The sequence below is a fragment of the Fusarium verticillioides genome, chromosome 8 (assembly GCF_000149555.1).
Source record: "Fusarium verticillioides 7600 chromosome 8, whole genome shotgun sequence".
Classification (NCBI taxonomy): Eukaryota; Fungi; Ascomycota; class Sordariomycetes; order Hypocreales; family Nectriaceae; genus Fusarium; species Fusarium verticillioides.
This window is the reverse complement of record NC_031682.1, coordinates 2,641,668-2,668,331: the sequence shown is the minus strand read 5'-3', so window position 1 is coordinate 2,668,331 and position 26,664 is coordinate 2,641,668. Positions and strand designations below refer to the sequence as shown.

Here is a 26,664-nt window from a genome sequence, read left to right as displayed (position 1 = left end):
CTCAGGTTTCAAGTTTCATCCTAACGAGGAGAAAAAAGGGCCGAACCGCCGGATATCAGGAACCAGCATGAGCCAGAACGGCGACGTAAGACATAAACAGAATGATCTCAGAAACAGCCACTAATGTGCATCGAATCATTCCGAGAAACACGAGTCACTCAGACCAAATTTCAGGGTTCCTCGTCTAGCCTTGACGAAACACTTTAACCCATTTAGGCAATTCGCGATATTATCCCACGAATCACACTACAGCGCAACGACCTTGAAGTGCCGTAATGCCGAGAACTCGTTGGACGACATATTTCCGACGTGGAGAATTCCCCATTATAGCGCGACTTGCATGTTTCGAGCGTGCCGTATACCCAGAAGTGCCGATACCGATTTGGACGTGATGAGTAGGGGGTTGATGAGTGGAATGTGAATGACTATGTTCTGGAACGACGAGACGGAATTGGAATATTCCTTCAATGGGGTTGGGGAGTGGATTTGTTGTCGGATAGGATAGATGATGATCTATATAACATCATCTCATGCCAACTTGATAGATTTTATCATCGCCAAGCGCTTCGGCATCTCTTCGTTTCCTCTTGTCCTTGACTTACACAAATAGCACAATGGTTCGAAACATCGCTATCGCGGCCTTGCTCCCAGCTGCCTGGGCTCTGCCGTCAAGCTCTGTAAGCAAAGCAGATCTGTCGACAACGATCAAATTACTAATAATTGAACTGTAGCTCCAGGAACGAGATGCTTGCACCGTGACTGACTACTCCGGCCTCGCCACCGCCGTCTCATCCTGCACAAACATCGTGCTCGCCGGCTTTCAAGTCCCGACAGGCAAGCAACTTGATCTATCCAAGCTCAAGGCTGGCACAACCGTCACTTTCAAGGGCAAGACCGTAAGTTACTTACCTCGTGTATCTAACGCGCTAAAGCTAATTGTGATAGACTTTTGCCACCACTGCTGACAACGACTTTGATCCTATCGTCATCAGTGGGAGTGGTATCACCATAACTGGTGCATCTGGTCATGTCATTGACGGCAACGGTCAAGCGTACTGGGACGGCGAAGGTTCCAACAACAAGGACAACCCCAAGTATTTCCCCCAACCCCCTGTCACCGAGGCTATACTGACTTTACAAGGCCTGACCACTTCATCGTTGTCAAGAAGACCACCGGCAACTCAAAGATCACAAACCTCAACATCCAGAACTGGCCCGTTCACTGCTTCGACATCACCGGCAGTTCACAATTAACCATCTCAGGGCTAATTCTTGACAACAGAGCCGGTGACAAGCCAAATGCCAAGAGCGGTAGCTTGCCCGCTGCGCATAACAGCGACGGTTTCGACATTTCGTCCAGCGACCACGTCACTCTGGATAATAACCATGTTTATAACCAGGATGATTGCGTTGCCGTCACTTCTGGTACCAACATCGTTGTTTCAAACATGTATTGCTCCGGCGGTCATGGCCTTAGTATCGGATCTGTTGGTGGAAAGAGCGACAATGTCGTCGATGGTGTTCAGTTCTTGAACTCGCAGATTGTGAACAGTGAGAATGGATGTCGCATCAAGTCCAACTCTGGAACAACTGGCACGGTCAGTAAAGACCTAACTCAAAGAATCCTGTGGCTAAACTAACTGAATATCAGATCAACAACGTTACCTACCAGAACATTGCTCTTACCAACATCAGCAAATACGGTGTCGATGTCCAGCAAGATTATCTCAACGGCGGTCCTACTGGAAAGCCCACCAACGGAGTCAAGATCAGCAATATCAAGTTCACCAAGGTTACTGGAACCGTGGCCAGCTCAGCTCAGAACTGGTATATTCTGTGCGGTGATGGTAGCTGCTCTGGATTTACCTTTTCAGGAAACGCTATCACCGGCGGCGGCAAGACTAGCAGCTGCAACTATCCTAGCAACACTTGCCCCAGCTAGATCGCGCTTATCCTTGCCGAAGACTGGGTTTCCTGTTGTCGTGTTGGATCGCATAGGCGGACAGCTGAGAATCTGGGTTCATAGTTATCATACTTATCCTAGCAATACACTTTATCTATTGAACCAGTCTATTGAGCCCCAATATGCTAACCTCCTGAAGTAGCCAAATGCCTAGTCTACTCGTGACGTGTGTGAGACACGTGATGTGAGCCATCAGCTGTGGGGACTGTCAATTCAAAATAACACTCTTAGAAAGTCAGTTTGGGCAGTATACCAGCTACTCAACACAACTGCCCAAGATATCACTTGATACACACTGACCCCTGCCCGCAATCTGTAATCATTGCTTAGCGTGAGTTTAATCGATCATACCATCTTCGGTTTCTTCACATTTGGTCTCGTAATCGCCCTGGAGTCCAGAGGCTTAATCTTTCTGTGGTAAGGTTTAGGTTTTAAAAGAAGCTTCAGCCCCCAAGGCATAAAAGTAAAGGACACCTAATAAACACACACGGGTGAAATACTCCCTGCCCTAGGCTTCGTCGTTAAATTGTTCATTTTACTGTGTGCTGTGATCTTTGACACCGCGGCGCGGCTTTCATCGTCTGCTAATGAGTGTGTTCATGACTCAGAAGCCTCAATTTGTCAAGTCCCACTGGTAAAGAACAATGTCCTGTAGGTTGTCGAGTGTGTCCTACCTCTCCACCTGCAAACCAATTTGACTTTTTCCTTTTCTCTTCCAACCTCTTCAACAACATTCGATCTTGATCAGCCGTATTCTGATCCTTTCTTCCGCGGTTGGACTTCTTTCAGATATAACTGATTCGTGTCTTTCATCATCATCCGAACTACTTTCACGAGATCAAGAAGTTTTTATCGAGCCCCATGTCTGAGCACAGAATATACCATTTGTGATCTCAAGACCTGGAATATCTGCATACACTACCGACTGTCAGCGAGAAGGTAAAGCATCTCACATTCCCAACAACCATCAACGAAACAGAAGAGCTAACAGCCATTCTAATAAATAGAACAATATTGTCTATCAAGACAAATTCTCTACATCATCAGCAGCGTACCAATACCCCGAATCAATCTTCATCATGAAGTCACTTATCAGCATGCTCGACGGCCTCCAAATTGGAGTTCAGGGCCTGACCAAGGACTTGAAGTCGCAGGACATGGATGAGTTTACTGATCTTGTCAACCAGCTCATGAAAGACATGAACAAAGTCGCGTCTACATTTCAGGAACCGACTTCTGAGGAACCCAACGACGCAAACCTTCTTACGGACCATCAAAAGCTTCTTGAGCTCACGGGATTTGACGCCAAGCTTGCATTCTCGGAAATGGATCGCGATGAGGCCTTCAAATACCCCTGGATGACAACCAGCAAATGCGAGGAGCGCTTCAAGACGCTGGAACTCTCTATTCAGTACTTCGCCGACCACGTCATTGACGCTGGACCTAGCACGCTCGCCTGCATCGCACCATTCACAAAGCTCGTTGTAATGTTCAAGGGCATTGTGATGGAGTATCTAAAGCTTCGCCTTCGTCGTATTGTCATGCAACTTGATCCCGCTGTCAAACTCAAGGCGGATGATCTAGATTCACAGAACCTAGGGAATCCAGGTACACAGAACCTGGACAAGGAAGAGGTGCTGAGCTATGTATGCCGTCCGTTCTCGATGCAGTTCATTGCCGATTGCCTTTACCGATACTACCAAAAGACACTCCAGCGCGAGGCTATTTCCGTCAAGCTCACTTGGGACGGTAACAAAGCGGAGTGGGCCGCAAAGCGAGAGCAGTGGGCTGATGCGCTGGTTCCGGAATGGGAGAGCGGTGCTATTCAGGTCATCATGATTGAACCCAAGAAGCTACTCAATTCCCATCTAAATGCGAAGCAGCTGTACGACGAGGAGCGTGACCTTCCTCCCCATCCTCTTCTTCAGTGGTGCAAGCTTGATTTGATGGATCGTGAAGCGGGTGTTTTGCATTGGAGTCTTGGAGGCGTTGTTGCTTGGAGATTCTATGGGGAGGATGAGTGGATGGATCGCTTTGGGCATGTCATTGATGAATGCGAGTATAGATGAGTAGTCAGGGCTGTCTTTATGTGGGGATAGGGGATGGTTTCTGAGGGTTACCCAGATGCTTGAGACATCATAAGAGAGGAGGATCGATGATATAGTCTTTTGCAGAAGGCGTTGGTGGCATGTACTAAGCTGTAAGATAAAGATTATCCTCAGCCTTCGTTTTCACTGAATAAAACTGCCTGAATCTCAAAAGAGAGAGCGTGAGCTGGGCGTGTAGGCTTGTGAAACGTCGAGATGTGAATGCGCAACCTAGTACTTACTCAAGTCGGTGATTGCAGTTCTTTGAGAAGTGGATGAGTCGTTACGTCTTCTGGAGTGTCGACCCTAGAAAGTGTCGCACGAAGTGGAACATAATGCCACAGAACATGAATCCTTCGACCTTGCTGAAAATGAGTACAGTTTTACGATTAGGTTTACTTTCTGAAGAAGAGAGATAGCCTACGTCAAATACATGTTGTTCTGTGTTTATGCAAAGGATTTGCGGTCTTGTCAGGCCAAGTGTGGTTCATCTGTGACAGGATGCAAGTCTCAAGAATCCCTCGCATCGTGAGACCCGGCAAGACGACACGATATCCCCGTAATGGACCCTGAACTCAGTTCGGTCAAAGACTATTCAGCAATCTTGAATGGCTACATCTGATAATGGAGACTCGAGCACGGCCAATTTTGGGCCTGTCCGTAACCATGAATATGTCTTTGTCGAACGCAAGCCAGGACAAAGGCTGACACCTGTGTAGGTGAACAGCGATGTTTGTTCCAGGTTCGTGTCTACGGTTGCTCATCTGTGAACAGCATCTATTGTCGCATACTAATTTCACATTATGAGATTCACCAGGTGTTTTGGACCAAGTTATAGAAAAAGTCTTTGTTAATACAACAAAGAAAGTAAAAAGGGTACAACAAGATCGCTGCTGGTTGACCAAAGTGTATGCCACAAAGCAGCAAAGTAAAATCCGCAAAACGCCACAGAGATACCGTCAACTCTTCATTCATACAGTTACGGCTCCCGATCCATCACCCAAGCGATCATATCCACTCAGTCGCTATTGATCCTCACTCGCGCTTCTTTTCCTCCCGATCCGGGTCACCCAGAGCTTCAGTCGGGATAATGTGAGGGTGCATAATTTCAGCTAGACGCGCCGACTCCATTTGCATGTCGATGCGGTCAATCTTTCGACGAAGACTCAACCGCTGCACCATCATCTGATGCATCTGATGGCAAATATCATCTGCCATCCCATAACACTGCTCCATTTCCTGGGACAGGTCCCGGATCTTCTTCTTGAGGGGAAGTGCTGGTCCGAAATCATGGGGGAATTCCCGCTTGAGCGCTTCGACAGTTTCATCCAGAGTTTTGTCGATCTGGACTCGGCGGGCGTAAATTCTTCCAATCTCGGTGAAAGCCGCCTGTCTATTCCGCTCAATCCTTTCGATTTGTTGCTTGAGGAGTTCTTGCTCTCGGCGCGGAACGAGCTCCGACGCCTTGAACGCTCTGTGACCAAGAGCCGGCAGGTAGTCAGTGAATCTGTCCTATAGATCAGTCAGAGGGTGATATGTTATGCAGTTGGGGGGAACTTACATTACAAACAATAGGTTTGTTTTTCTTTGCGGTGTTTTGTAGGAATAACTTCCAGATGATGAGAACGGAAGCAATAATGGCCAGAACCGAAATGACAACTTCGATGCCGTCTGGCATCTCAAATTCTATAGTCAAAGCCATTATAAAGATTTGAGGAATGAGTTTGTTGTTTGCCAAGGTTGATGAAGTTGTTGGGATAATAAAGGAAGAAGGTGTTGCTGTGATGGTGGAGGATGAAGAAAGAAGAAGAAAGAGAACAACACGAAATGTTGCTTGTTATTTGAGGTGGTCGGTATGACGGAGCCACAGCTGTTGCAGTGACAATGGCAGAACGTCTAGTCAAACGTGCCTTGTTTGCTACCTGGGCGCGTTCCAGGATCAAGGTGCTATTGGCCAAACTGTCAATGGCGTTCTGGCAGTGACTGGAGGTAGTGGATTCTCGGCGTCTTTGTCTGTGCCCTGACACTAGTGCATGGCCGAGTGCGCGCTGACGTTACGTTTGCTGGGCGCGGAGGTTCCAAACGACTGGAAAACCGGGGTTGACCACAGAACGCTTTCTACTATGAAACTGGCTTGGTTTGCACTCGATTTTACGCATTCTTACAGTAGATCAACACGTAGTAACGCTTGTAGATACAGCAGATCACTCTGATTTGATTTGCCTACGTTGAGATCCAGGTGTCTGAAGTCGGGGCTGACGGGCATCGGCGCCGCGACACTCAACGCCGCGAGCGCATGGAACGTTCCAGTGCCTGTTGGCGTCGCCGTCATGGAAGAATCATGTGATATTGCCTGTGAAAACAAACATGTCGCAGTTAGACAATTATCCGGCAATACTTGATCTGCAGTGCGCACTGCCCTGGGGGCTCTCGGCTTGCCATGTTAATCGAACTGTATTCTGCTCGCAATGTATCAAATCGCAACAGAGAGATCAGTCTTTCCATTTGAAGTGGTCTTGTGGCGTCGCGCAATACTCGTGCCGCAGTGCAACGCCATACTCCGCTAGAGCTAGAGCTGTGACCTCTGCCGGTAGAAGCTGGGGTAGCGGGATGTCAGAAAGTGAAATGCCGCATGTTATCGTTTCAGACGGACAGTCATATTTTGAACTGGGGGCACAGTTTCTAGTTGTTCGTGGGATGATATACCGTGGAAATTGTGTGAAAAGAGTGCGTGGTTGGACGTTCTGTTGTAGATTGTACTTGAGAACTACAGATCAACATGACCCCTAAGCCGGATGGCGATGCCGCAACCGAGCTCGCGACCTTACTACCGCTTGCCTAAGCCTCAATCCAGCACCCTCATCCTCACAGCGCATCCTCTCACAGAACAACTGCAAGCGCGCCAAAAACTCCGGCAACAAGACCAGCAGTGCCAATCATCAATCCAGCCCCAGCATTGCCAACAGTCGCTGCGGGAGCTCTTCCAGTGGCAGTTGCATTGTATTGGCTCATCGGAACGGCATAATAGTCGATGCCGTTACTGCGCGTGATGGTCGACACAATCGTGTATTCAGTTGTCTCGGGAGCGGATGAAATGCTGTCAGTGGTCTTTGGGGCAGCAGCGGTAGAGGCTGGGGTTGAAGTCATCTCGGGCTGCGCTGCGATGGGGAGGGCGAGGAGAAGAGCTGCGAGGGCAATTGAACGTGCCATTTTGTTTTTGTCGGATACAACGAGTGACATTTGGGGAACGAATATTAACGAGAGACCTTGTCAAGAAGTTGCATATGCAAAAGAATGTAACTATTGTGTCTTGTACTTTTACGGGTACTCATCGGTATTTAAACTCATGAGCTGATGCGTCGGTCATAACGCGGTATCATCCAGCCAAACTCAGACACTTATACGATAAAGGATTGGAACAATTGTTCCACTCTGATCCTTCAGACTATTAATAGCGGTAATAAAATGAATTGTTTTAAGCGATGGCGTGTCTATTCCCGTTCGAGACCATGCCAAGATTTCCAGTCTACGCGAAGAGATCCTCCGAAACAAAAGTGCTTTGACCCACAGTTTCACGATAACATATACCCTATACTCAGGGAGCAACAAAGTCTGAGACTCTGAGGGGCAGTATTAATTAACTCGATGAACAAACTCTTGTATAAAGTCTGTTACCTAGGTGCAAGCTTCTCAATGTTTTTGAACCCCATAGCCTGTAGTTAACAAACTCTCGTGGTAGTTATCTCTTCTTTAACTTAAGATCGTCGAAAGTGAAAATCAATAATGTAACTGTGCCTGCGAAATGAATGAGGTTTCGCCACGAAAACTTCACCTAGGGATAAATACTCAAGGTATCGAGACCCTAGAGAGTCATAAGATTTGACAAAAATACAGAGTGTTTCATTAGTCGTGGACTAAGACCATTGGCATTAGCACCGTGTCTATGGTGCTTCTGTGATCTCGATGATAGGGGTTGACTCTGCAGACTCCTTCAAAGATAATTCTTCATGTCCTTGTAGACCGGAGTATTGCGCTGATGTCACGTTCTGCCTCTTGGGAATCAAGTTGCCCCTTTGTCATCGCCTTAGGCCACGCACAGTCTACCTGTATGTCCCCGGCTCGAAGGACTTGTTTCTGATCTTTTAGTGCTATAGAAAATGTAAATAATGCTCGTTATCCGTTGTGCTCCGCCGAAAGCCTCTTAATTGTCTACTGGACTCCTGTTCTTACTTTCTTTCTCTGCTATGCTGTGCAGAACCCCCTGGCGAGCATCAGAACAAAATCGATCTGGACGCTGGACATCAGCACCTCCCGCTGCTAAGGAGGTCTATGTTTCGCAAATCAGTAGATGCAAGAGTACTATAGTATATTTCTCTTCGACAGGTGACAGTGGAAGGCTGTTAGGTAGATGTTCATATGGACGTTCGCTTGGTTCGTACGGACCAGTAGTAGAGTCTATCCTCTGCGATAGCATCATCGCCTCTAGAAGATTGGCAGAGATAGAGATATTTCAGCCGGGAAGCCCAAAGTCGGGAATCTGACCCTTGTAGTCTTATTAGCCACCTGAGCTTATCTAGGGTTACCATCGAACCTGACCCTCTTCAACTTCCAAGTGGAAATAGCTTTGCAAGCCGGGGATTGGTAGCAATCCTTGATCCCGCACGCGGATCAGAATAGCTAGATAGAAGTGATACGGTGCCCATAGCTCCCCACGACGATGATGGCCTGATCCGGGATGTTCGGTTTTCACCCTGCCGTCAAGCATCCCGTTCTTAAGACGCTTAACGTTAACCCTAGTCTTAACAACGCATGCCGCAACAGCACTGAGAATATATCCCAAAAGCTAATAGAGAAATCAACCTTATTAGAATTAAGCAGCCGATTCGCCCCCGCTGCTGTGATATTGGGTCTACTATTGTCAACACGACAAGTGACTTAAGTACCTTAATACGGACTATACACAGTTGATAATTGAGGATTTTCAATTGGTGCAAACCATACTTCTCAAATCCTTAAATAGCAAAGATCGTCGCTATCATATCACTCAAAAGTCTGTGCACGCACTCGGGCATTTCCAAATCAGAGAAAACTGTAACATTGCACGGCGTGTCGCTTAACGAACCCTGGATCTATAAAGAAGCGGGGTAACACTGACCGTTAAAGTCGCTGTGCAGAGACATTTTAACTCACTCATGTTCCAATAGATATCTTTGAGGATATTGACTCTGTCATGGGACTTATTCACCTTGATGGTCGGGCTGCTGCTCTTGTCGGAGTTGTCTTTGTTCTGTGGTATGTTGTCTCAACGATTCGTCAATGGGCCCACCTGCGCCATTTCAAAGGCCCCGCGATTGCGGGTTTCAGTCAATTATGGCTCATCTCACGAGTCGGTGGTGGTCGTACATATCTTGACCTTTGGGAAACTTGCAAGAAATATGGTGAGTACAACTGTAGCGCCTGTTCATACGCGTGATTTCTGAGGTTTCGTTGTAAATGATGTCATTCTATCGACTTCATCGGAGCACTTGGATTTGCCAACTAACACCAGTGGACAGGCGACATCGTCCGCGTAGGACCCAACGACCTCATTACGTCCGACCCAGATCTGATGAAACACATGCTCAATGTGCGCACACGATATAAACGCTCCAGCTGGTACGACGCCATGCGCCTCGATCCAACGAAAGACAACGTCCTGTCCCAGCGCGACGATGATCTGCACGCCAGCACTCGTTCGAAAATGGCAGCAGCATATTCCGGCAAGGAAGTTGACAACATCGAGACAACAATAGATGAGAACGTCGAGCGTTTGCTCGATTTGCTTGATACTGAATACATATCCAAAGATATACCTTTTGACTTTGGATACAAGGCCCAGTATTTCACGCTCGATGTCATTTCTGCGCTGGCTTTTGGTGAGGCGTTTGGCGACTTGGAGACCGACTCGGATGTGAATGGTTACATCACTGCGATGGAAGAGAGCATGCCGACAATCATCACTACCACCGTAATGCCCTGGATGATTAAACTGCTGCAGCTTCCCATTTTCAGGAGTATGCTGCCGTCGGACAAGGACAAAGCTGGCGTGGGTAGAGTCATGGCGATCGCGAAGAAGGTTGCGGCCGAACGCTTTGGTCCAAACCCCAAGGTTCAGAGAGACATGATTGGCTCGTTTGTTTCGCGGGGGCTCCTCCAGCATGAGGTTGAGTCGGAGATTCTGATGCAAATGTGAGTCAAGGCCGTACTCTGCGCCTTAATACGACGGGTAGCTAACACCGACAAGCCTAGCAGGTGCTGACACCACCGCCACTGCCATCCGAGCAACTCTACTCTACATCATCTCCAATCCTCGTGTGGTTCAGGCAATGCGAGCAGAGATCGACAACTCCAAACTAAGTCACCCTATCGTCACTGATGCCGAAGCACGAGCAATGCCATACCTCCAAGCCGTTATCAAAGAAGGCCTTTGAATTCACCCGCCGGTTGTCGGCCTCATGAGCAAGGAAGTCCCTCAAGGTGGCGATACCTTCAAAGGACAGTATCTGCCTGAAGGTACTAAGATCGGCTATTGCGCCTGGGGTATCTTCCGCCGAACCGACATCTGGGGCGAAGACTCGGATGAGTTTCGTCCAGAAAGATGGCTGCATTCCTCTGTTGATAGCCTTCGTCTTATGGAAGGGACTCTTGAGCTTGTGTTTGGATACGGACGGTGGCAATGTCTTGGGAAGAATATTGCGCTGATGGAGTTGAACAAAGTTTTTGTTGAGGTAGGTCTTGAACGACGCGATTCATTCTGTTTTCGACCCATTTGCTAATGCGTGAGTGTATCTATAGCTGATTCGACGTTTTGATCTTGCTGTAGTTGATCCGATCAAACCATGGCTGTCCATCAATGTTGGCGTCTTCCTGCAATCAGAATACTGGATTAAGGGATATGAACGGGCGAGTCTTGCATAAGGTGCTTCAGTTGTTTAAAACAATGTCGCTCGTTTGTCTCTACTCTTTTGAGATGTTCAGGTCTATGCGCACGCGACTTGGAATGACCACCATCCGCAAAGTGATAGATATGGAAAGCCGGAATGGTGACGTTAAATAATCGAGGAACAATCTAACGCAATACACCATTTATAAATAGAGCCTTTCTCAATCCGAACACTATCTATGGCTGGTAAGCATGCGGCATGAACAAATACGGTGGGTTGGCATAGAACATTCATGAGCGGAAATTACTAAAACGCAACTTTCTTAGACTTGCATAACCCCATCAATTTGCTATTCAACGGCTCGTGACCTGATCCAAATGCAGGATAGAGTCGCATCAGATGCGAAATCACGCTTTCTGCTTTATACACATGCCATGTGCAAATTGATCCTCATCTCAGCATCCAAGCTTCATCATCCAAAGGTCAACCAAGGTTTCCATTGTAGCCTGACCATCCAAGTTTTATTTCCAAGTCGCTATGATGGACCAAGTACAGTGATGGGATAAGAGCACTACACCCTGTAGCTTTTTGCTGGTCAGACGTGTTGGTGGTACAAGGACTAAGAACTTAGTCTAGGGTGTGAGATGGCCATGGCGCTCATTTGCAAATGATGAACGGCAAAGAGATCCGATCATGCTATCCCCGCCGCGGCGACCGGCGATGGCTTCGGGCCAAGTACATACGTCTTATACCAAGGCCAGAAGACCTCAAGTGTCCAGATTCTCAGGCGCTGGACGCCAGCAATGATCTGAAAAGTCAAGAGCAAGCTCGCAGTCGATCCAAAAGAGCCATGTGCGGTAAAAAGGGTCTGCAAGCCGATTAGTTCGATAAATCTCAGCCAAAAGCAATGGATACACACAGTCTTGCCATCGACAAAAGGAGAGGCCACGAATTCCTAAACGTGCCCTCGGACAATCATCCCAGGAATAAACGGCAGATGCACCAAACCGCTACCAGCAAGAGACTTAAAATGCTTCCATTGGGCTGCATGCTATACGCCCATCTGAAGTTCCGCCTTTTGCGCCGTCTGCGCACCGCGCTTCGTCTCAATGCTGAAAGAGATGGGTCGATCGAGGAGGCGCTGGAAGCTGGTGTGGTTAATGCTGTTATCCGTGGCAGTCGCACAATCCTTGTCGATGAGCTTGGTGGCGTTGGGGAGGAACTTGTCCTGCTCGGGGTTGATGAAGCTGGCGTAATCGACTTTCTTGCCGACAGTGGCGTGGATCTTGTACTCGGGGAGGATGGAGGCGGTGGTGCTGTTTGTGAATGTCAGATATGATTAAGGTGAGGCGAAGGGGGTTGACGTACCAAGATGTGAAGCCATCGAGCTGTGTTGGGCAAGGGTTGGTTCCGCGGAAGATGATGTTGAGGAGGGGCGTGTGAACATGGTTGTTCCAATACGCCTCATCGCCTGATACTCGTCGCAGTCTCGAGCATCACTAACAACTTGAAGTACATCGCCAAGTTTGAGTTGTCGATGCGTAGTCTTCGGGTAACGCTTGTCGTCGTCGTCAAATCGATAAGGCTGGAACTTGCCATGAGCGGGTTGTCTTTGTGCCAAGGTCTTTGATCTCATCCTTTCATACGTCAGTTTACCAGGCTATGCCAGCAGAACCGATGGGACCAACCATAAGATACACAGGTACAACGCTTTCACCATTGCCAAAGTCTTGCATGTCGTTCGCCAGTTCCACCAGAGACGCTGAAAGTGTCTCGTCCGAGACGTCGAGCTTCACATGGTCAAGCCCAGCGTCCTGATACTTGAGCGCCCGCAAAGCCTTGGTGGGAGATGATGCGCCCGATGCACCAGTACTACCAGTGCGTTGAGAAGCACGTTCATCCGACAGCGAAGGCTCAGCTCTCGGCGTCTGCTCGCTCTCCTCGTCATCATCGTCGGCGCTCAATTCAATCAACAACCAACCCGTGCTACGACAATGAACAAAATTACATTTCATTAAACAACCGAGTGAATAAGAATCTCAAAATTCAAGGTGTTCCTTTATAGAAAACTGCTTATTGTTCACAACTCAGTGGTCATGTTCCAATTGTAGTGTTCTCGTTGCGCTGTCAGTACAGTGGGTGGGTAGTAAAAACACATTAGCCGGAGAGCATCAATTGACATAATAGAATCGAAAGAAGCGCCTCAAATGCTGGGACCTCTAGTAAGATTTGGTGACGCATAACTATTTCAACCTTTTATAAATATCTTGTGTTTATGTTATTACTGCTTTACCTGAGCTGTCTTGGTATTATTCTTTCTGCTACCATGTAGATACAGGGTAATGTGCTATCATCACGTTGGGCAGACATGAACAAAGAAGCCGGCTGCAGCGGGTCAACCCCAAGCCCCTCCAAAATTAAGTATTTATCTGAACCCTAGTTGTGATGCTCACCTCCAGTCTGTGTCTTACTCGACCACTAATCTTTTCACCCGCAGGCATGCAGCATCCCCCAGAATAAGACCCCGGCAATTGCATACACGTGACGCAACTGAATTTATGTGTTCTGTGATCAATGTGCGTTTTCTCTCGCTCTCCGTCTATGCTTTATGCCCTATGGCCCTGTCTCAAAATAGCGGCCGAGTACCTGTAACAGGTCAACTGACAAGTCCAGAGCACGGCACATAACACAGTTTACCCACAGGATTATTCCAAGCAAAGCCATCATGAGGCCGATGATAGACTTATCAGCAACGTCTCTACCGGAGATGTACCAGCCAATAGCAACGATAATGCAGGTCTTGCCGTGAGCGACAACGGTACTAGTCACCGGACCCATTTCCGCAATGATGAAGAATTGCGAGACGTTAACCAAGGCTGCAAAGATGCCAGACTGTATGGCTCATTAGCGGACATTCCACCTGACAGATAGGAACGTACCAAAAGAACCAATACCCAAAGGTCTAGAGATAAATCTTCCAGATCAGGAGCCTTATCAACAAATGGAATAAAGTACAGCAGCAGGAACGCAGACAATGGAGCCTGGTTGAGCAACAACTGCATACTCGTCATACTCAGCTGCTTTCTGTAACTCTCAAGCCAGACTGTATAAAGCGACGAAAAGAAAATACCCAGAAATGCAAAGATAACACCCAGCAGCCCAGTCGTAGCCGCACTCGCACTCGTGGCTTTAGTGTCAAAATACGAGACCATCCCGACACCAATACATGCCGGAACTAGCGCCATACATGCATAAAAAGGAAGTGTAGCTCTGTAGAGTACAAAGTTCATAGCAGCCACACAAGGTGTAATCAAGATACGCGAGATCTGGTAGAATGGTACGGACGAGTATGCAAGCGAGAGGTTAGGAAAAATGACGTTGAGGGCCATGACGGTGGAGAGCGGTATCATGTGTCGAATGGTGACGGGTTTAGGTGTGAAGAAGGCGAATCTGGGGCGAGAGAGGATGAAGAGCACGAGGCCCGTGATAGTGAAGTGGAACGCTGCGAAGGAGAGTTGTGCGTGTTTGAGGGAATTGCCAGAGAGGATAGCTTTGTTTGTGAAGACCTGAAGCAGAGTCAGCATCACGGCGTTGAAAGAGAAGAGGGGGATATACAATCAAGACTGTAGCAACGACATTGACCAACGTCCAAAATGTTGACTTCATCACCGAGCTCGATGCTCTAGATACAGGCTGTTCCTGTTCCTTCTCTCGCAAATAATCGTTGTGTTCGGATAGAAGCGGTTCGTCATCATGAAAGAGATCATTGAGCTCAAAGTCACTTGGTCGTCTGCTGAAATCTTCATCGTCAATATTGGAGGTCTGAGGTGAAGAGGTTATTGTTGTTGAAGATGAAGACGGAGATACTTCCTCGGGAAAGAGGTACAGCTTGGATTCTCTTTTCAGAGACATAGCTGGGGTAAAAGAGTGTAGTGGCAGAGAATATGGGCAAAGAAAGAAGGTGTCGTCGAACTGTGTGAGATGCGAGGCAGGAGGTAGAGGTAACGAGCGTGATGTAAGTGTAGTCTCAGCACTCAACTCAGAATGGCGCTTGTCCAAAATCACTTTCTGGGAGCATATCATTCTCAAGATGGATGAAGAAGATAAGGTCACCGAATTGTCATTGGGCCAAGTACTTAGGAGCCAGGCATCGCTTTTCTCCGTCCCCATTCCAGGGTTCATCCCCTGTGCACTGAGGGAGCTGGCATTCTACTGCCTCTCGCAGGATTACTCTAATTCTAGCACAGAATCACAGTAGAGTCTAATTTTTGCTTGCCGCAGGGAGTAAGAGAACTCAAGACTGTGAAAAGAGCATTCTGGACAAAGTTAGTGAATGTCCCCTAAATCTAGTAAAGATTACCTCTACTTGAGCTACACGACCTAAAAATCTTCATCCCTTAAAGCCAAGGTCTAAATCTGTCTCACCTACGTTAGCTTCCTGCTAGCTGAGGAAGACAATCTCATTTGTGTTTCTGGACCAGAAAAAAAAGCTTTGCTTAGTGCAAGGGCGGAAGGGTCAGTAGCGCGGCCGGATTTGTCTCATCCCTTCACGGGACGGGATAGCGCCCGACGAGACAGACTAGTAGTTGTTGACGACAAAAACTAGACCAAAGGGGAGAGCGGGCCCTTGAAGGGTTATTGAGGGGTATCTAAATCCCCGGACGGCTGCCTGCTCGCCAATAGCTAGCGTATAGCCAAGTGGCCTGCATTTCTGCATCTCGCGAGCGATGCGCGTTGTGTACTAGTCCAAAAGTGATTAGGGATTGTAAGAGTCCTGATCGGTTACACTTCTGTAGCGCTGAGATCTTAGCAACAAATGGTAACCATATCAGTAAGACAGTCGAAAGAAACAGCATCATTAGAAGTAGAGTTGAATCATGAATAGGATAATAAGACACTTCTAGAACAATTCTAGGACGTAGTTAAAGCTTCTTCCATCGTAATCGTCGTAGGATTAATCTGACCCATGAGATTATCTCCAGGACACCTCTCCTTCTCAAGTTTCATATTGAGAATAATATGTATCTCCGGACAATACTTCAAAGCCTCTTTCCTGGCCTCAGGATACTTCCAGACCTCCTAGTCCACCAGATTCCCACGTGCTTGGAGGTTATACCCCATCGGCCTTGAGGTGATGTTGTTTTGAACGGCAAAGGGCTGATCTGAAGTCATGGCTAGTTTTGCATCGGGGAGGACTTCAAGACGCGAGCCGAACCATGAGTCATCAGCTTCACTGTCGTTGTATCGTGATTGGAAGCTGAGGATCTGCTTGATGACTGAGATGCGACGGAGGGAGAGATCGCCGTAGACTGCAAGGGCTTTGTTTTGTCTGTTGCTGAATTTTTGTTAGTTGATGAGGAGAATGAGGAAGAGGTAGCTTACTCTGTAGCGCCAGCCCAAGTGTAGTCCAGCCAGTCATTCAAGCTCAGCTCCGAGTTGGCACATAGAATACTATCCCTGCTGAACTTCAAGAGCCACTCAACTCCAGGCAGGAACTCATCATAGAACCTGGTATCCGTCAGAAGGCGATTTCTATCCTCTTTTGACCTAATCTTCCATGGCTGTGGCAGCTGCATCAGCTCAATCTTGCCCAAACCTTGCTGAACCTGTATCCCGAAAGCACGACCGACAGTCCACACGCTCTTTTGAGATCCGATAAAGATGAAGCGCCAGTCTGGGGGCACAACACCGATCATGTGGAGAATTAGAGGAACAAGAAGGGGTAACGGTTCATGTTCAATGATCAGAGCTACTTTGGAGGCGTTGTAGTTCTTTCGGGGGTCATTGTTGGGAGACCAGTCGATGGCGATTGAGGGGAGATTCTGGCGAGCTGAAGCGATAGCGGGCTTGCATTGGGGGAGAACAACGAGGGCGATGAACCATCTGAGAAGCTGTTAGAACACGATCGTTTGAAAGCGGAGGTGTCGCTTACGCAAAGAGTAATGCTACGATGGCAATGAGAGGCGCCTGAAGAGAATCCCGCCGAAGCTTCGATTTGATAAAAGAAGGCATCATAACTCAGACTTGTAGATTTGACGGGCAATGGCATGGATGAGCAAGTGCATGAAAGAAAAGTAATGAGGGGCTTAGAATCGCGTTTGGTTCGGCGACCCTCTTGGCTTGGGGACAAAGGACCCTCAAGGACAATGCACTAAAAGATCAAAGTGTCTCCATGTTCATCTCTAATGGTCTTTATCAACGGGCAAAGGAATGGGGGTGAGTTGGTGGCATACTTGGACTTGTCCATACTCTTTTTGGCAATCCCTTCGCAGGGTCTTTCACTAAGACCTAGTCAGACTTAAGGTACTCCGAGCATGGACGCTAAGTGTCCAGCACGATTTGCAATACTGTCCCGATTTATGCAATCGAACTTTTTTCTGGGCGTGCAGCTGCTTTCAGCACCCACCATCTCCATCAATCTCTACATGTCATCACAATGATCAGTTCAATCTTTCAAGCGCCGCGACGGCTATCGTCACTATCACGAATCGCCATCTTAGGACTAATTACCGTTTCCGGGTAAATATTTCCCTCTTCTATTGAAAGCGACGAGACTGACGACTTTAGTATCCTCATCATCCTCAACCTGACAGAAGTGCCGCTACCAACGCTCCCAAAAATCACTCTTCACTATGCCAATCAATCCATATACAACGAGTCCAAAGTCGCTCTCCTCATCGAAAACAGACCGCAGCCCATCATCGCCCCTCTGATCCTCAAATTCATGTACCAGATGCCGCCAGACTGGAAGTTCCGCTTCATGGGCTCCAACGAGTCAGTAGCACATGTGAACTCCTCCGCCGCAATGCGCGAGCACGTCAAGTCTGGGAAATTGGACTTGACGTATATACCCTCGAATATGAGCACTGCCGGTCAAGAGATGATTTCTCGCTTCTTGACGAATCTATGGCTGTATGATACTGTGCTGCAGCCTGCGGAGATGCTGCTTGTGTTTCAGACGGACTCGATACTCTGTGCGAATAATAAACGCACTATTGATGAGTTTTTGGGGTATGACTATGTTGGAGCGCCGTGGGATACAAGAGGAAGATACGGTGGGAACGGCGGGCTGTCGATTCGTCGGGTAAGCAGTATCGTCAGCATTCTGCAGAACCAACAGCGCGCCAATAACAGCGAGCCAGAGGATGTCTGGCTCTCTGCACGCCTGGGCCATCATGTCGACGGTCGAGTCGCAAATGGCTCTGTATCCCAGCTTTTCTCAGGCGAGATGAACGGCGGCCCTGGGGAGATAGTACCCCAGCCGGAATGCGAGGGTGACTATGATGATGATGAGTGTGAGCATGTGAACATGATGAAGCAGCTGGAGCAACCTGGACGACCGGGGCAGTGGGTGAAAGGGATTGATGATTGGCGGGATGGGTCCTATGAGCCTATGGGATATCATATTGGTGGAGCGGGGTGGATGCATGGGGCTATCTGGGGGACGAAGCAGAGACGGGAGCATATCTACAATTATTGCCCTGAGGCGAAGATGATTCTGGATATGGATTGGGCGCCGTTTGTGCCGGGGGATTGTGCGCAAAATTGGTAAATGAGGATGAGTTTGGCATTTGGAAATAACTAGTCAGCATAGAAATAATGAGAAGGTGCCATCTTTATCATGTTTCTTGAGGTGGTTTCCGATAAGAGAGCTCACTTAAAAGGAACCTAACAACTTGAAGTGCCATAGGAAACTTTGAGTGGTGACAAGAGCTGGGAGCCACCAGTGACACCTCGAAACAACACATCTAGCTCAGAATTCAGACAAGATGTTACAAGAATTGAGCATTGATAGCAAAGTGAACCAGATCGTATAAATAGAGCATTTCTGAAGCCAAAGCTACAACTAGATTACGGAGAATGATAAGTCTAGGTTCTCTCTGCCGATATTGCTCTCAGTCACAAAGAGAATGATAAGAATATTACTGGATCCCGGCAGCCTTCATCCTCTCGAAACACTGCCTATACGCCTCGTGAACCTCAGGAATCTCATACCCATACCCCTTCATTCTCTTCACCAGCTTAGTACTATCCAATTGACAATTACTTCTTCCAGCCTTGATCACCTTGGCCTGCTCCTCAACACTAAAGTTCTTCCACGTAAACGCCGGTCGAACAATCTCCTTGAACAAGCCGAGCACCTCATTATGTGAGATGGCACCGGGGTTTGTAAAGTTGTAAACACCAGTATCTCTGCTTTCAGCCATGATGATCGATGCAGGGAGCAGATCGTGGAGAATGGTGTTGCTGTTGGGTATGTCGACTACGAATTCGTACTGCGAGATCTTGGTGACGAAGTTCCGGGGGTTGAGATCGTCGCTGACTGGCATGCGAAGACGGAGAATCAAGATGTTGTCAAAGCTTGCCAAGATCTGCATTGTAATGATGTTAGACACGTATAGTACTGGGATCGGAAATGCTCACAGGTTCAACGTGCGCCTTCGTCATAGAGTAAAAGCTCCCATCAAAGTTCGGAGCATCAGTCTCCTTAAACCCTCTTCCCCCAATGGGATGCTCATCATCGTACTGATAAATACACCCCGTCGCAAATACAGTACAGTGAATACCTCGCCGAGAACACTCATCCGCAACCGTCAAAGTCCCAATGACATTCGAAAGGACAGTCTGCGCCTTGTTGTCTTCGCACCAATCGACGTTAGGTCGACCTGTACAGCCCGCAGCGTTAAGAACGTGCGTCGGTTTGTAGAGCTCAAGTGCTTTGGCGACGTTCTCGCGATCTTCCATGCGGATAGTTGTGGTGTAGACTTCCTTGCCTTGGCGGAGGAGGAGATCTTTCAGAAGGCCGGCTATCCAGCCGCGACCGCCCCAGATGAGGAAGCGGTTTGGTCTACGGAGGTGGAGGCCGTTTGTGCCATTTGAACCGTTGAGATCAATTCCAGGCATTGTGACGACTTTGTTATGTAATATGATAGGAGTCGAAGTATGAGGTAGAAACAAGGACGGTGGTGTACTGAAGACTTGGAGAGCGGGATCTGAGCGACGGGTAGAGCTGAGAGACGATCTGGATTACATACACTTTGCTATGTCTCATAAGTCTAAGCTTCATGTGCTAGGCTTGGAGTCTAGCAACCAGCAGTTCGAGGTCAATTTTGTCAGCTGATGCGTTGGGAAATGAGACAGGGGGGGAGAGAGTGGATAAGACGAAGCTTGGGACTACCGCCTCAGCCGTTAAACTGCGTTGAGCGGATGTTAGTTCCGCCCTACAGGGATAAGGGGTCAAAGGGGAGAATACGGATAGAGTTTGGTGCATTGAAGGGTCTCTCCCTGGCAGGGTGTGGGGATTGCACGGGAATACGACAGTTCAAAACATTCATGGGGAGAAGATATGAGAATAGAACACCTTTTTAATTGTTAATAAAAATCGATATCTTAATAATCTTCATAGCGACTGGTGCACAATTTTTGTTACAGCCATCTACCACCAGTCTGTCGTTTCATCATCTCAATTGCGAAAACAATGGGCTACAGTTTTCTCCCCGAGCGGGATATCTGGTAGCACGCACCTATTCTAACGGGCAGCACCAAATTCGAGCCCCAGCAAGATGTCAAGAACATCATGATCACAGGAGGCGAGGGTTTTATGTAAGTGATCCCCCAGAAACCAAATGGGCAGAGTCTAACAAGACAGTGCATCATGGCTCGTTCGTCACCTCGTCCTCACTTACCCCGGAGTTTACAACGTCATATCATTCGACAAGCTAGACTACTGCTCCTCCCTTAACAACACACGCGCTCTCCGCGAGAAACCCAACTTCACTTTCTACCAAGGCGATATCACAAGCCCAAGCGAAGTCCTAGACTGCCTTAATCGCTATAACATTGACACAGTCTTCCACTTTGCAGCGCAATCGCACGTTGATATCAGTTTCGGTAATTCATACAGTTTCACAGAGACAAACGTGTACGGCACCCATGTCCTTCTTGAGAGTGCGAAAACAGTAGGAATCAAGCGCTTCATCCACATTTCTACCGATGAGGTTTATGGAGAGGTTGCGCATGGGAATGATGATCTTCCTGAAGCGAGTATTCTATCGCCGACAAATCCATATGCTGCGAGTAAGGCTGCAGCAGAGATATTGGTGAATTCGTATCAGAAGAGCTTTAAACTTCCTGTTATTATTGTGAGGAGTAATAATGTCTATGGGCCGCATCAGTACCCTGAGAGTAAGTACTCATCTTTTTTTTTTGTTAAGTTGACTCTAATCATGGTGGTAGAAATCATACCCAAGTTCATCTCACTACTCCATCGCGGTGAACCCGTGATACTTCATGGAGACGGGAGTCCAACACGACGCTACCTCTTCGCAGGAGATGCCGCCGATGCCTTTGATACAATCCTCCACAAAGGCGAGATCGGCCAAATCTACAACATTGGCTCCAGCGACGAGATCTCCAATATCGAACTCTGTCATATTATTCTTACCGAGATGGACATTGATGTTGAGGATACGAACGACTTTCAGCGCTGGGTGAAACATACTCATGACCGCCCGTTCAATGATCAAAGGTACGCTGTTGATGCTACCAAACTCAAGATGTTAGGTTGGAAACAAAAGACAAGTTTTGAGGAGGGGCTTAAGACGACGATTGATTGGTATAAGCGATATGGTGATAAGTGGTGGGGCGACATTTCTCCTGTATTGACGCCCTTCCCTCAAGCTTTGAGCAAGAAGCAGGAGGAACAGGTAGTAACACCTACCAGTCTACCGGAAGTTTAACATTTGGTCTTGTTTGCTCAACTGATTTTGTGAGAGGGAGACGCCGGATGCCTTAGGAATTTATTAGTAGTTAAACTTCCTCATCATTCCATTACAGATTTATCTTCGACAAGAAGGTCTTATAGTAACAACACAGGAGCGCCCATTATCTCAAAGCACGCTGCCATGTCCCACTCTACACCAAGTTCTCCCCTTCTTCTCCAAACACACTCCATAATCCCCAGCGCATCTCCTACCCTTCCGAAACACCGCAGTGACCCAGATGCCGCTACCAGATCCCTGAATCCTTTCTCCTGGCTTACAGTAGCGACGCACCCAGCTACGCAAAACGGCCACACAGCGCTGCGTAGAATCGCAGGGTCATCAAGCTCTTGGAGCAGACGGAGAACCGCACTTGCACCCTCGCGGACACTTGGGTTGTCTGGTTGCCACCCGAGCGTCGCTATGGAGAGGTATATTCGGGCGGCGTGGGCCCAGATACGAGTTGCTGCATCTTGCTTTCTGAGATGTCTTGGATCGCTGGATAGATGAAATCTCTGAATGATGCGCTGAGGCTGTGTCTCCTGAGTGCTGCGTCGCTCATCAAGTCTTCTTAAGCCGTCTCGAAGTACACTCTCTATATGCTCCTTCCGGTTTATGAGGGCATCATCATTCAACGTGTCATTTCTCTGTTCCTCCTGTCTCCAAATATCGAGTGCTGCCGTGTCAGCGATAGCAATAAGCGCCCAGCTCTCACAGCCTACATATTCCTCCATACGTAACAGACCATCTGTCGCCGTACCTCCGTAATCTTGAGGTAGCAGATCAGGGTAGTATTTCCGTAGTCGAGGCATTGTCTGTAGAGAAGTAGAGGACACGACATCCGCCCAGAGTAACGTGGCAAAGTAAAAGCGGAGGGCAGCTTGTTCTGTGTTCCAGACGGGGCGCTGGTTTGTGAGAGGTGCCCATGTTTGTTTCTCTAGCTGGGCCATGATCTTCATCATGTCGACTCTGTCGTTGACCTTATTGGCTTCAAGAATATCCTCGAATATAGATATTGCAGCGGCCAAATGCATGCTCGATTCGTTCGTCTTTGCCATGGCCATTTCGAGAAACATCTGTTGCGCGATACTCTGCATGGCACGGGCCCTCTGCATCAACGATATGGATTCCAGCCGATTCATTGCCAGAACCTCCGTCTGCAAGTTCTTGATGGCATCACCTGCATATCCTTCAAGCTAAGTCCAGATAATCTGTCTACATACTTGGTACTCGCTCATGTTTTCGCTTGACAAGACGAGGGTGAAGAAATACGTGCTGAGGCTCATTGCTGCGTGGAACATTGTCTTGTTATGCCTTAGGATGTCCAACACCCACGCTCGTCCGCCTTGTATCATCGAAGGAGCGTAGAAAGGGAAGATGAAGGGGAAAGCCTGATCCATGTAGATCATGGTAAAGTTCACGTCCAGTCCCTGAAAGGCATCGATAGCAGGGATTCCTTCAAACTTCCAAACCGGGGGGTCATCGCGCTCGTTGTATCTGTCTGTACTCGCCGCATTGGCTGCACCTCCAATGTTGAGAACCTGGACGTAGTGTCGCTCCTTACCCTGCTTGACCTGTGCCTTGAGCCGCCGCGCCATCTCATCCTGCTTTGCGCCGCCATCCATCCAGTCCGGTCGATCCGGGCTATAGTGGCACTGGATGTTTAGCGCCGAGCATGTGTGGCATGCTGGTTGCCCCTGGTCACACTTCTTGCGGCGAAGACGACATGTCTAGCAGCTTTTGATCCGTGCCATTGCTGAATACCTAGGGCCTGCGGGGTTATTCCTTCGGTTTAGGTTCCTGTGCGTTGGTTGAGAAATGGAATTCGATCAAGTGATGTACTAAGGTTAAATGATGAAGCCAAAAAGGGCGACCGCGCGATTTCCTAAAAGAGTGTGGCGGATCTCAGCTACGTTGTCCAATGGAGCATTTTGATCTGGTCTCCACTTAGAACGCCATATGAGCGTAAAGGTCAATGATGCTGAGAGATGATAGTATTTGGTAGACACGTCCTCAGGAGACGGGATGTCAGAGTAAACCCTACGCGAGAAAGATTTACACTTTACATTTTTCCTTCTAGTTGACATCATGTCATCCGAGCACTTTTATACTTCAAAGAACAAACATTGCTTGGACTAGGTTGCTTGATATATTCAGTACATGGGCCATTTAGAAGAATACTAGCAAGTTTGAATTTGAATCTAAGCATAGTAGAGAGGGGGGAAGGTTTCAAAGCTAGATGAGACTCCAGCCTATGATTTTCCTCTGTCGTATCAAGACGTAGTACTTGAGAAGCGACCTGTCATGAAGATCCAGCTACATAGCTCATCCCCAAAGGAAGATGCATAGGTCCAAAATCGAGTGCATCACTGCCACAATCCCAGTACATCCTCCACCTTCAATGGATGGATATATGGGAATACATTGTTCAGAGCCTTGTCCGTCGGCAGATCGTACTTTCCCTCGAGTACATAGAGGCCCCAGAGTGACATGAGACCTTCTAGCACCTTCTGAGGAAAATCAGCCGCCTTTCTGTTGAAAGGAAGTTCAGCAACCTCTCCCTTCTCTAGCTTCTCGGCAGGATCATACGCGACATCGAAGTTGGAGTCTATCTTCTTGTCAGCTTTGAAACCAGTGCTCCTATGTCCCTATCTTACCTATAGCATCCTCTGCCTGCTTCAGGAACTTATTCCACGTCGTCTTTTCGCCGTAGCAATACATCAATTCCTCCCACTGGGGCAGATCCAAAGCTGCAACCACAAACTTGGCGACATCGAAGGTATACGTGAACGTCATCGGTTCATTTCCCGTCCCAGGAATTCCGGCCTTTTTGTTCGCGATATCAATAGCCCAAGCAACCCTCTGCATATATGATTTCAACGTCGGCGGACCGTGATAGTCAAGAAAGAACCCGTTGTCGAAACGAGTCCACTCAAGGTTTGTCTTGCGGAGTTCGACTAAAGTGCGGCCTCGCGCTTGGCCGACTGGCGTTCTAGCTTATGTCAACATCATGGCACAGGAACTGGAAGGAGAAAACTTACGTCTCGGCATATTCGATACCCCATGCGCTTGCGATAAACCGTTTCGGAGTGTTGGCTTTGGCTATCGCTTTCACGAGGTTACTCTCTGCCTCGGAGGAAGCTGGATCAAAGACACGCAGGGCCGAGATGACAGTGTGAACATTATTGTCGTCGAGGGCCTTTGCCATTACGTCAACATCACTGTAATCTAAGGTAACAAAAGTATCGGTCGCCTAAGGTGTAGTTAGAATCTATATGCGCTTAGACGATTGTGTGTGAGTCAGTAGTTAACGCTAGATATCTTACCTTGCGAGTTAGAATAATCATCTTATGGTGAAGGGTTGGGCGAAGTGTGTCGACAATAGCGCCCCCTATGCCACCGGTTCCTCCAGCTACAGCAACAACGACCATTTTCAGTTTCTATGGAGGAACGCAAGAGAACTTGTCTTTGCACTACTGTGTATGGCGTATGTGGAACTGTCTTTGACTGAAATGCTGATACGGCCTTCTAAACAAGTAGCCTGGGACCAGCAGGCTTTATACCCATTAGTTCAACCAGTCTGGGCCGATAATTCCTAACCTTGAACGCTTGTTACCGCATGCCATGGACCAATAGCTTCTACGTCGGTGTCCGAGACGATCCGTAGATAAATATCCTTACATCGCTAGGCTTTCAGCCAGAAAGCGCGCGTTTTCCTAATCGGGCAGCGCGCGGGGTTCAAGAGTAATCAAAACGGAGTCTTAAATTGATCGGCTTCCACAAAACAAGCAACAGACCCAGCAAAGCCTTTGATGAATGTTAACACGGCATCTGCCCTAAAACGTGACTACCGAAGGTCCCGGAATGATGTACTTCGCATCACTCCACTCATCTACAAAAACATTGTGCAGCAGCCCCGCGTCCTTAGAAGAGTAAAGATCAGTCGCAAACGCGCCGTCAGGCTTTGCAATGACATCCCCCTTCACAATCAGATTGATACATTGAGGATACATTTGAGTTGACCCCTCTGCACCTCCCGCGTGAAGGGCGATGATCTCATGTCTCAGAACATAGCTTCCAGGTGCCAGCTTAGCCGGGATTGTGATGTTCCATGAAAAGTCTTCATCCCGAAGTTTATTATTTGCCCAGTACCCTGGTTGGCCAGGTACAGTTCCCCTCGTCAACTGCCCCATCTCATCGATCTTAAAGAATTTCAACTTGGTCTTGTCAACGGTTGTGCAATCATCATTTGGACAACGCGCCATGTAATCCAGGACAGGTCCCCAGTGCGCTTGAGGCCAGTCCGACCAGCGAACCGTAATGGTCGTGCCAGCAGCGACGTCGGCGGTTAGAAGCCCATTGGTGGCGTTGAGGTGGCAGATGATGTCTGGAGACGCCAGTGCGCTCGCGGTGGAGGTGACGAAGCCGTTGTCTTTGGCGCCGTTTGTCCAAGTGATGCTCTCTGGCTGAGTTACATATGGGACTTTAGTGGGGTCGTGGCCGTAGTAGCTTTTGCCGTTGACGAGAACCTCGGACACATGGCCATGAGCCGAAACCTTGCATGCGAAAAGAGCACTGAGAGCTGCGAAGCAAACTGTCATGGACAACATTTTGTGTTGATCTTCTGGAATAGCAGTAAGCTAATTCGTGAGAGCCGAACCAAACTGGTCAAGTTGTTTTTTTCTTGTTGCTATCAGTGGACGGCTCTCTTACATAGCCCTTTGGTGGCTATTAGCCATAATAGGCAAAATGGCCAGCAACTGACTGTTTCATTCGGTCCACTAGGTTCCGTATAACTCTTTTTGAAGCAAAATGATTCCTCTTTTGGTGAGTTCCCCTCCCAAGAGACCATTTTAAGAAAAAATGGTAGTATCAAGAGAGGTATTAACAACTGTTGTCTAGCAAGATGGTTGGGTGGCATTCTCTGGACC

The 26,664-nt window shown here is 48.1% G+C and overlaps 16 protein-coding genes across 16 annotated transcripts; 6 read left to right on the top strand and 10 right to left on the bottom strand.

Annotated features, from left to right (window-relative positions):
* The first annotated feature begins 560 nt into the window (after window positions 1-560).
* On the top strand, window positions 561-2,069 carry FVEG_13516 (polygalacturonase). The gene is made up of 5 exons (XM_018902880.1): window positions 561-677; window positions 732-896; window positions 946-1,094; window positions 1,142-1,598; window positions 1,652-2,069. Exons 1-5 carry the CDS (start codon window positions 615-617, stop codon window positions 1,940-1,942), a joined length of 1,125 nt encoding a protein of 374 aa, XP_018761716.1. The 5' UTR covers window positions 561-614; the 3' UTR covers window positions 1,943-2,069.
* A 973-nt stretch (window positions 2,070-3,042) lies between these two features.
* On the top strand, window positions 3,043-4,032 carry FVEG_13515 (hypothetical protein; the record flags this gene model as incomplete). Its single annotated transcript, XM_018902879.1, has 1 exon — window positions 3,043-4,032. The coding sequence occupies one exon, from the start codon at window positions 3,043-3,045 to the stop codon at window positions 4,030-4,032; it is 990 nt and encodes a 329-aa protein (XP_018761715.1).
* Window positions 4,033-5,085: 1,053 nt separating this feature from the next.
* On the bottom strand, window positions 5,086-5,752 carry FVEG_13514 (hypothetical protein; the record flags this gene model as incomplete). Its single annotated transcript, XM_018902878.1, has 2 exons — window positions 5,086-5,562; window positions 5,612-5,752. 2 exons carry the CDS (start codon window positions 5,750-5,752, stop codon window positions 5,086-5,088), a joined length of 618 nt encoding a protein of 205 aa, XP_018761714.1.
* Window positions 5,753-6,575: 823 nt separating this feature from the next.
* On the bottom strand, window positions 6,576-7,429 carry FVEG_13513 (hypothetical protein). The gene has a single exon (XM_018902877.1). The coding sequence runs from the start codon at window positions 7,288-7,290 to the stop codon at window positions 6,931-6,933; it is 360 nt and encodes a 119-aa protein (XP_018761713.1). The 5' UTR covers window positions 7,291-7,429; the 3' UTR covers window positions 6,576-6,930.
* A 1,851-nt stretch (window positions 7,430-9,280) lies between these two features.
* On the top strand, window positions 9,281-10,520 carry FVEG_13512 (hypothetical protein; the record flags this gene model as incomplete). The annotated part of the gene is made up of 3 exons (XM_018902876.1): window positions 9,281-9,488; window positions 9,606-10,278; window positions 10,334-10,520. The coding sequence occupies 3 exons, from the start codon at window positions 9,281-9,283 to the stop codon at window positions 10,518-10,520; spliced, it is 1,068 nt and encodes a 355-aa protein (XP_018761712.1).
* A 24-nt stretch (window positions 10,521-10,544) lies between these two features.
* Window positions 10,545-11,007, top strand: FVEG_17538 (hypothetical protein; the record flags this gene model as incomplete). The annotated part of the gene is made up of 2 exons (XM_018906784.1): window positions 10,545-10,817; window positions 10,885-11,007. The coding sequence occupies 2 exons, from the start codon at window positions 10,545-10,547 to the stop codon at window positions 11,005-11,007; spliced, it is 396 nt and encodes a 131-aa protein (XP_018761711.1).
* Window positions 11,008-12,024: 1,017 nt separating this feature from the next.
* Window positions 12,025-12,609, bottom strand: FVEG_17537 (hypothetical protein; the record flags this gene model as incomplete). Its single annotated transcript, XM_018906783.1, has 2 exons — window positions 12,025-12,289; window positions 12,419-12,609. The coding sequence occupies 2 exons, from the start codon at window positions 12,607-12,609 to the stop codon at window positions 12,025-12,027; spliced, it is 456 nt and encodes a 151-aa protein (XP_018761710.1).
* Window positions 12,610-12,625: 16 nt separating this feature from the next.
* Window positions 12,626-13,071, bottom strand: FVEG_17536 (hypothetical protein; the record flags this gene model as incomplete). The annotated part of the gene is made up of 2 exons (XM_018906782.1): window positions 12,626-12,959; window positions 13,058-13,071. The coding sequence occupies 2 exons, from the start codon at window positions 13,069-13,071 to the stop codon at window positions 12,626-12,628; spliced, it is 348 nt and encodes a 115-aa protein (XP_018761709.1).
* A 515-nt stretch (window positions 13,072-13,586) lies between these two features.
* On the bottom strand, window positions 13,587-14,885 carry FVEG_17535 (hypothetical protein; the record flags this gene model as incomplete). The annotated part of the gene is made up of 3 exons (XM_018906781.1): window positions 13,587-13,865; window positions 13,913-14,539; window positions 14,589-14,885. The coding sequence occupies 3 exons, from the start codon at window positions 14,883-14,885 to the stop codon at window positions 13,587-13,589; spliced, it is 1,203 nt and encodes a 400-aa protein (XP_018761708.1).
* Window positions 14,886-16,052: 1,167 nt separating this feature from the next.
* Window positions 16,053-16,985, bottom strand: FVEG_13510 (hypothetical protein; the record flags this gene model as incomplete). Its single annotated transcript, XM_018902875.1, has 3 exons — window positions 16,053-16,308; window positions 16,356-16,856; window positions 16,906-16,985. 3 exons carry the CDS (start codon window positions 16,983-16,985, stop codon window positions 16,053-16,055), a joined length of 837 nt encoding a protein of 278 aa, XP_018761707.1.
* A 424-nt stretch (window positions 16,986-17,409) lies between these two features.
* On the top strand, window positions 17,410-18,525 carry FVEG_13509 (hypothetical protein; the record flags this gene model as incomplete). Its single annotated transcript, XM_018902874.1, has 2 exons — window positions 17,410-17,492; window positions 17,541-18,525. The coding sequence occupies 2 exons, from the start codon at window positions 17,410-17,412 to the stop codon at window positions 18,523-18,525; spliced, it is 1,068 nt and encodes a 355-aa protein (XP_018761706.1).
* A 370-nt stretch (window positions 18,526-18,895) lies between these two features.
* On the bottom strand, window positions 18,896-19,877 carry FVEG_13508 (dTDP-glucose 4,6-dehydratase; the record flags this gene model as incomplete). The annotated part of the gene is made up of 2 exons (XM_018902873.1): window positions 18,896-19,345; window positions 19,398-19,877. 2 exons carry the CDS (start codon window positions 19,875-19,877, stop codon window positions 18,896-18,898), a joined length of 930 nt encoding a protein of 309 aa, XP_018761705.1.
* Window positions 19,878-20,550: 673 nt separating this feature from the next.
* FVEG_13507 (dTDP-glucose 4,6-dehydratase) lies at window positions 20,551-21,712 on the top strand (the record flags this gene model as incomplete). The annotated part of the gene is made up of 3 exons (XM_018902872.1): window positions 20,551-20,576; window positions 20,623-21,158; window positions 21,210-21,712. 3 exons carry the CDS (start codon window positions 20,551-20,553, stop codon window positions 21,710-21,712), a joined length of 1,065 nt encoding a protein of 354 aa, XP_018761704.1.
* Window positions 21,713-21,761: 49 nt separating this feature from the next.
* Window positions 21,762-23,358, bottom strand: FVEG_13506 (hypothetical protein; the record flags this gene model as incomplete). Its single annotated transcript, XM_018902871.1, has 2 exons — window positions 21,762-22,929; window positions 22,957-23,358. 2 exons carry the CDS (start codon window positions 23,356-23,358, stop codon window positions 21,832-21,834), a joined length of 1,500 nt encoding a protein of 499 aa, XP_018761703.1. The 3' UTR covers window positions 21,762-21,831.
* A 741-nt stretch (window positions 23,359-24,099) lies between these two features.
* Window positions 24,100-24,941, bottom strand: FVEG_13505 (hypothetical protein; the record flags this gene model as incomplete). Its single annotated transcript, XM_018902870.1, has 3 exons — window positions 24,100-24,341; window positions 24,391-24,725; window positions 24,775-24,941. The coding sequence occupies 3 exons, from the start codon at window positions 24,939-24,941 to the stop codon at window positions 24,100-24,102; spliced, it is 744 nt and encodes a 247-aa protein (XP_018761702.1).
* Window positions 24,942-25,569: 628 nt separating this feature from the next.
* FVEG_13504 (hypothetical protein) lies at window positions 25,570-26,343 on the bottom strand (the record flags this gene model as incomplete). Its single annotated transcript, XM_018902869.1, has 1 exon — window positions 25,570-26,343. One exon carries the CDS (start codon window positions 26,341-26,343, stop codon window positions 25,570-25,572), a length of 774 nt encoding a protein of 257 aa, XP_018761701.1.
* Between the last annotated feature and the right edge of the window lie 321 nt (window positions 26,344-26,664).

Excerpts from the sequence above, each read along its gene's own strand:
- FVEG_13516 (XM_018902880.1), top strand. The coding sequence starts at position 615 with ATGGTTCGAAACATCGCTATCGCGGCCTTGCTCCCAGCTGCCTGGGCT. Across the intron at positions 678-731 it reads GGGCTCTGCCGTCAAGCTCT|CTCCAGGAACGAGATGCTTG; the intron begins GTAAGCAAAGCA and ends ATTGAACTGTAG. Across the intron at positions 897-945 it reads TCACTTTCAAGGGCAAGACC|ACTTTTGCCACCACTGCTGA; the intron begins GTAAGTTACTTA and ends TAATTGTGATAG.
- FVEG_13513 (XM_018902877.1), bottom strand. The coding sequence starts at position 7,290 with ATGTCACTCGTTGTATCCGACAAAAACAAAATGGCACGTTCAATTGCC.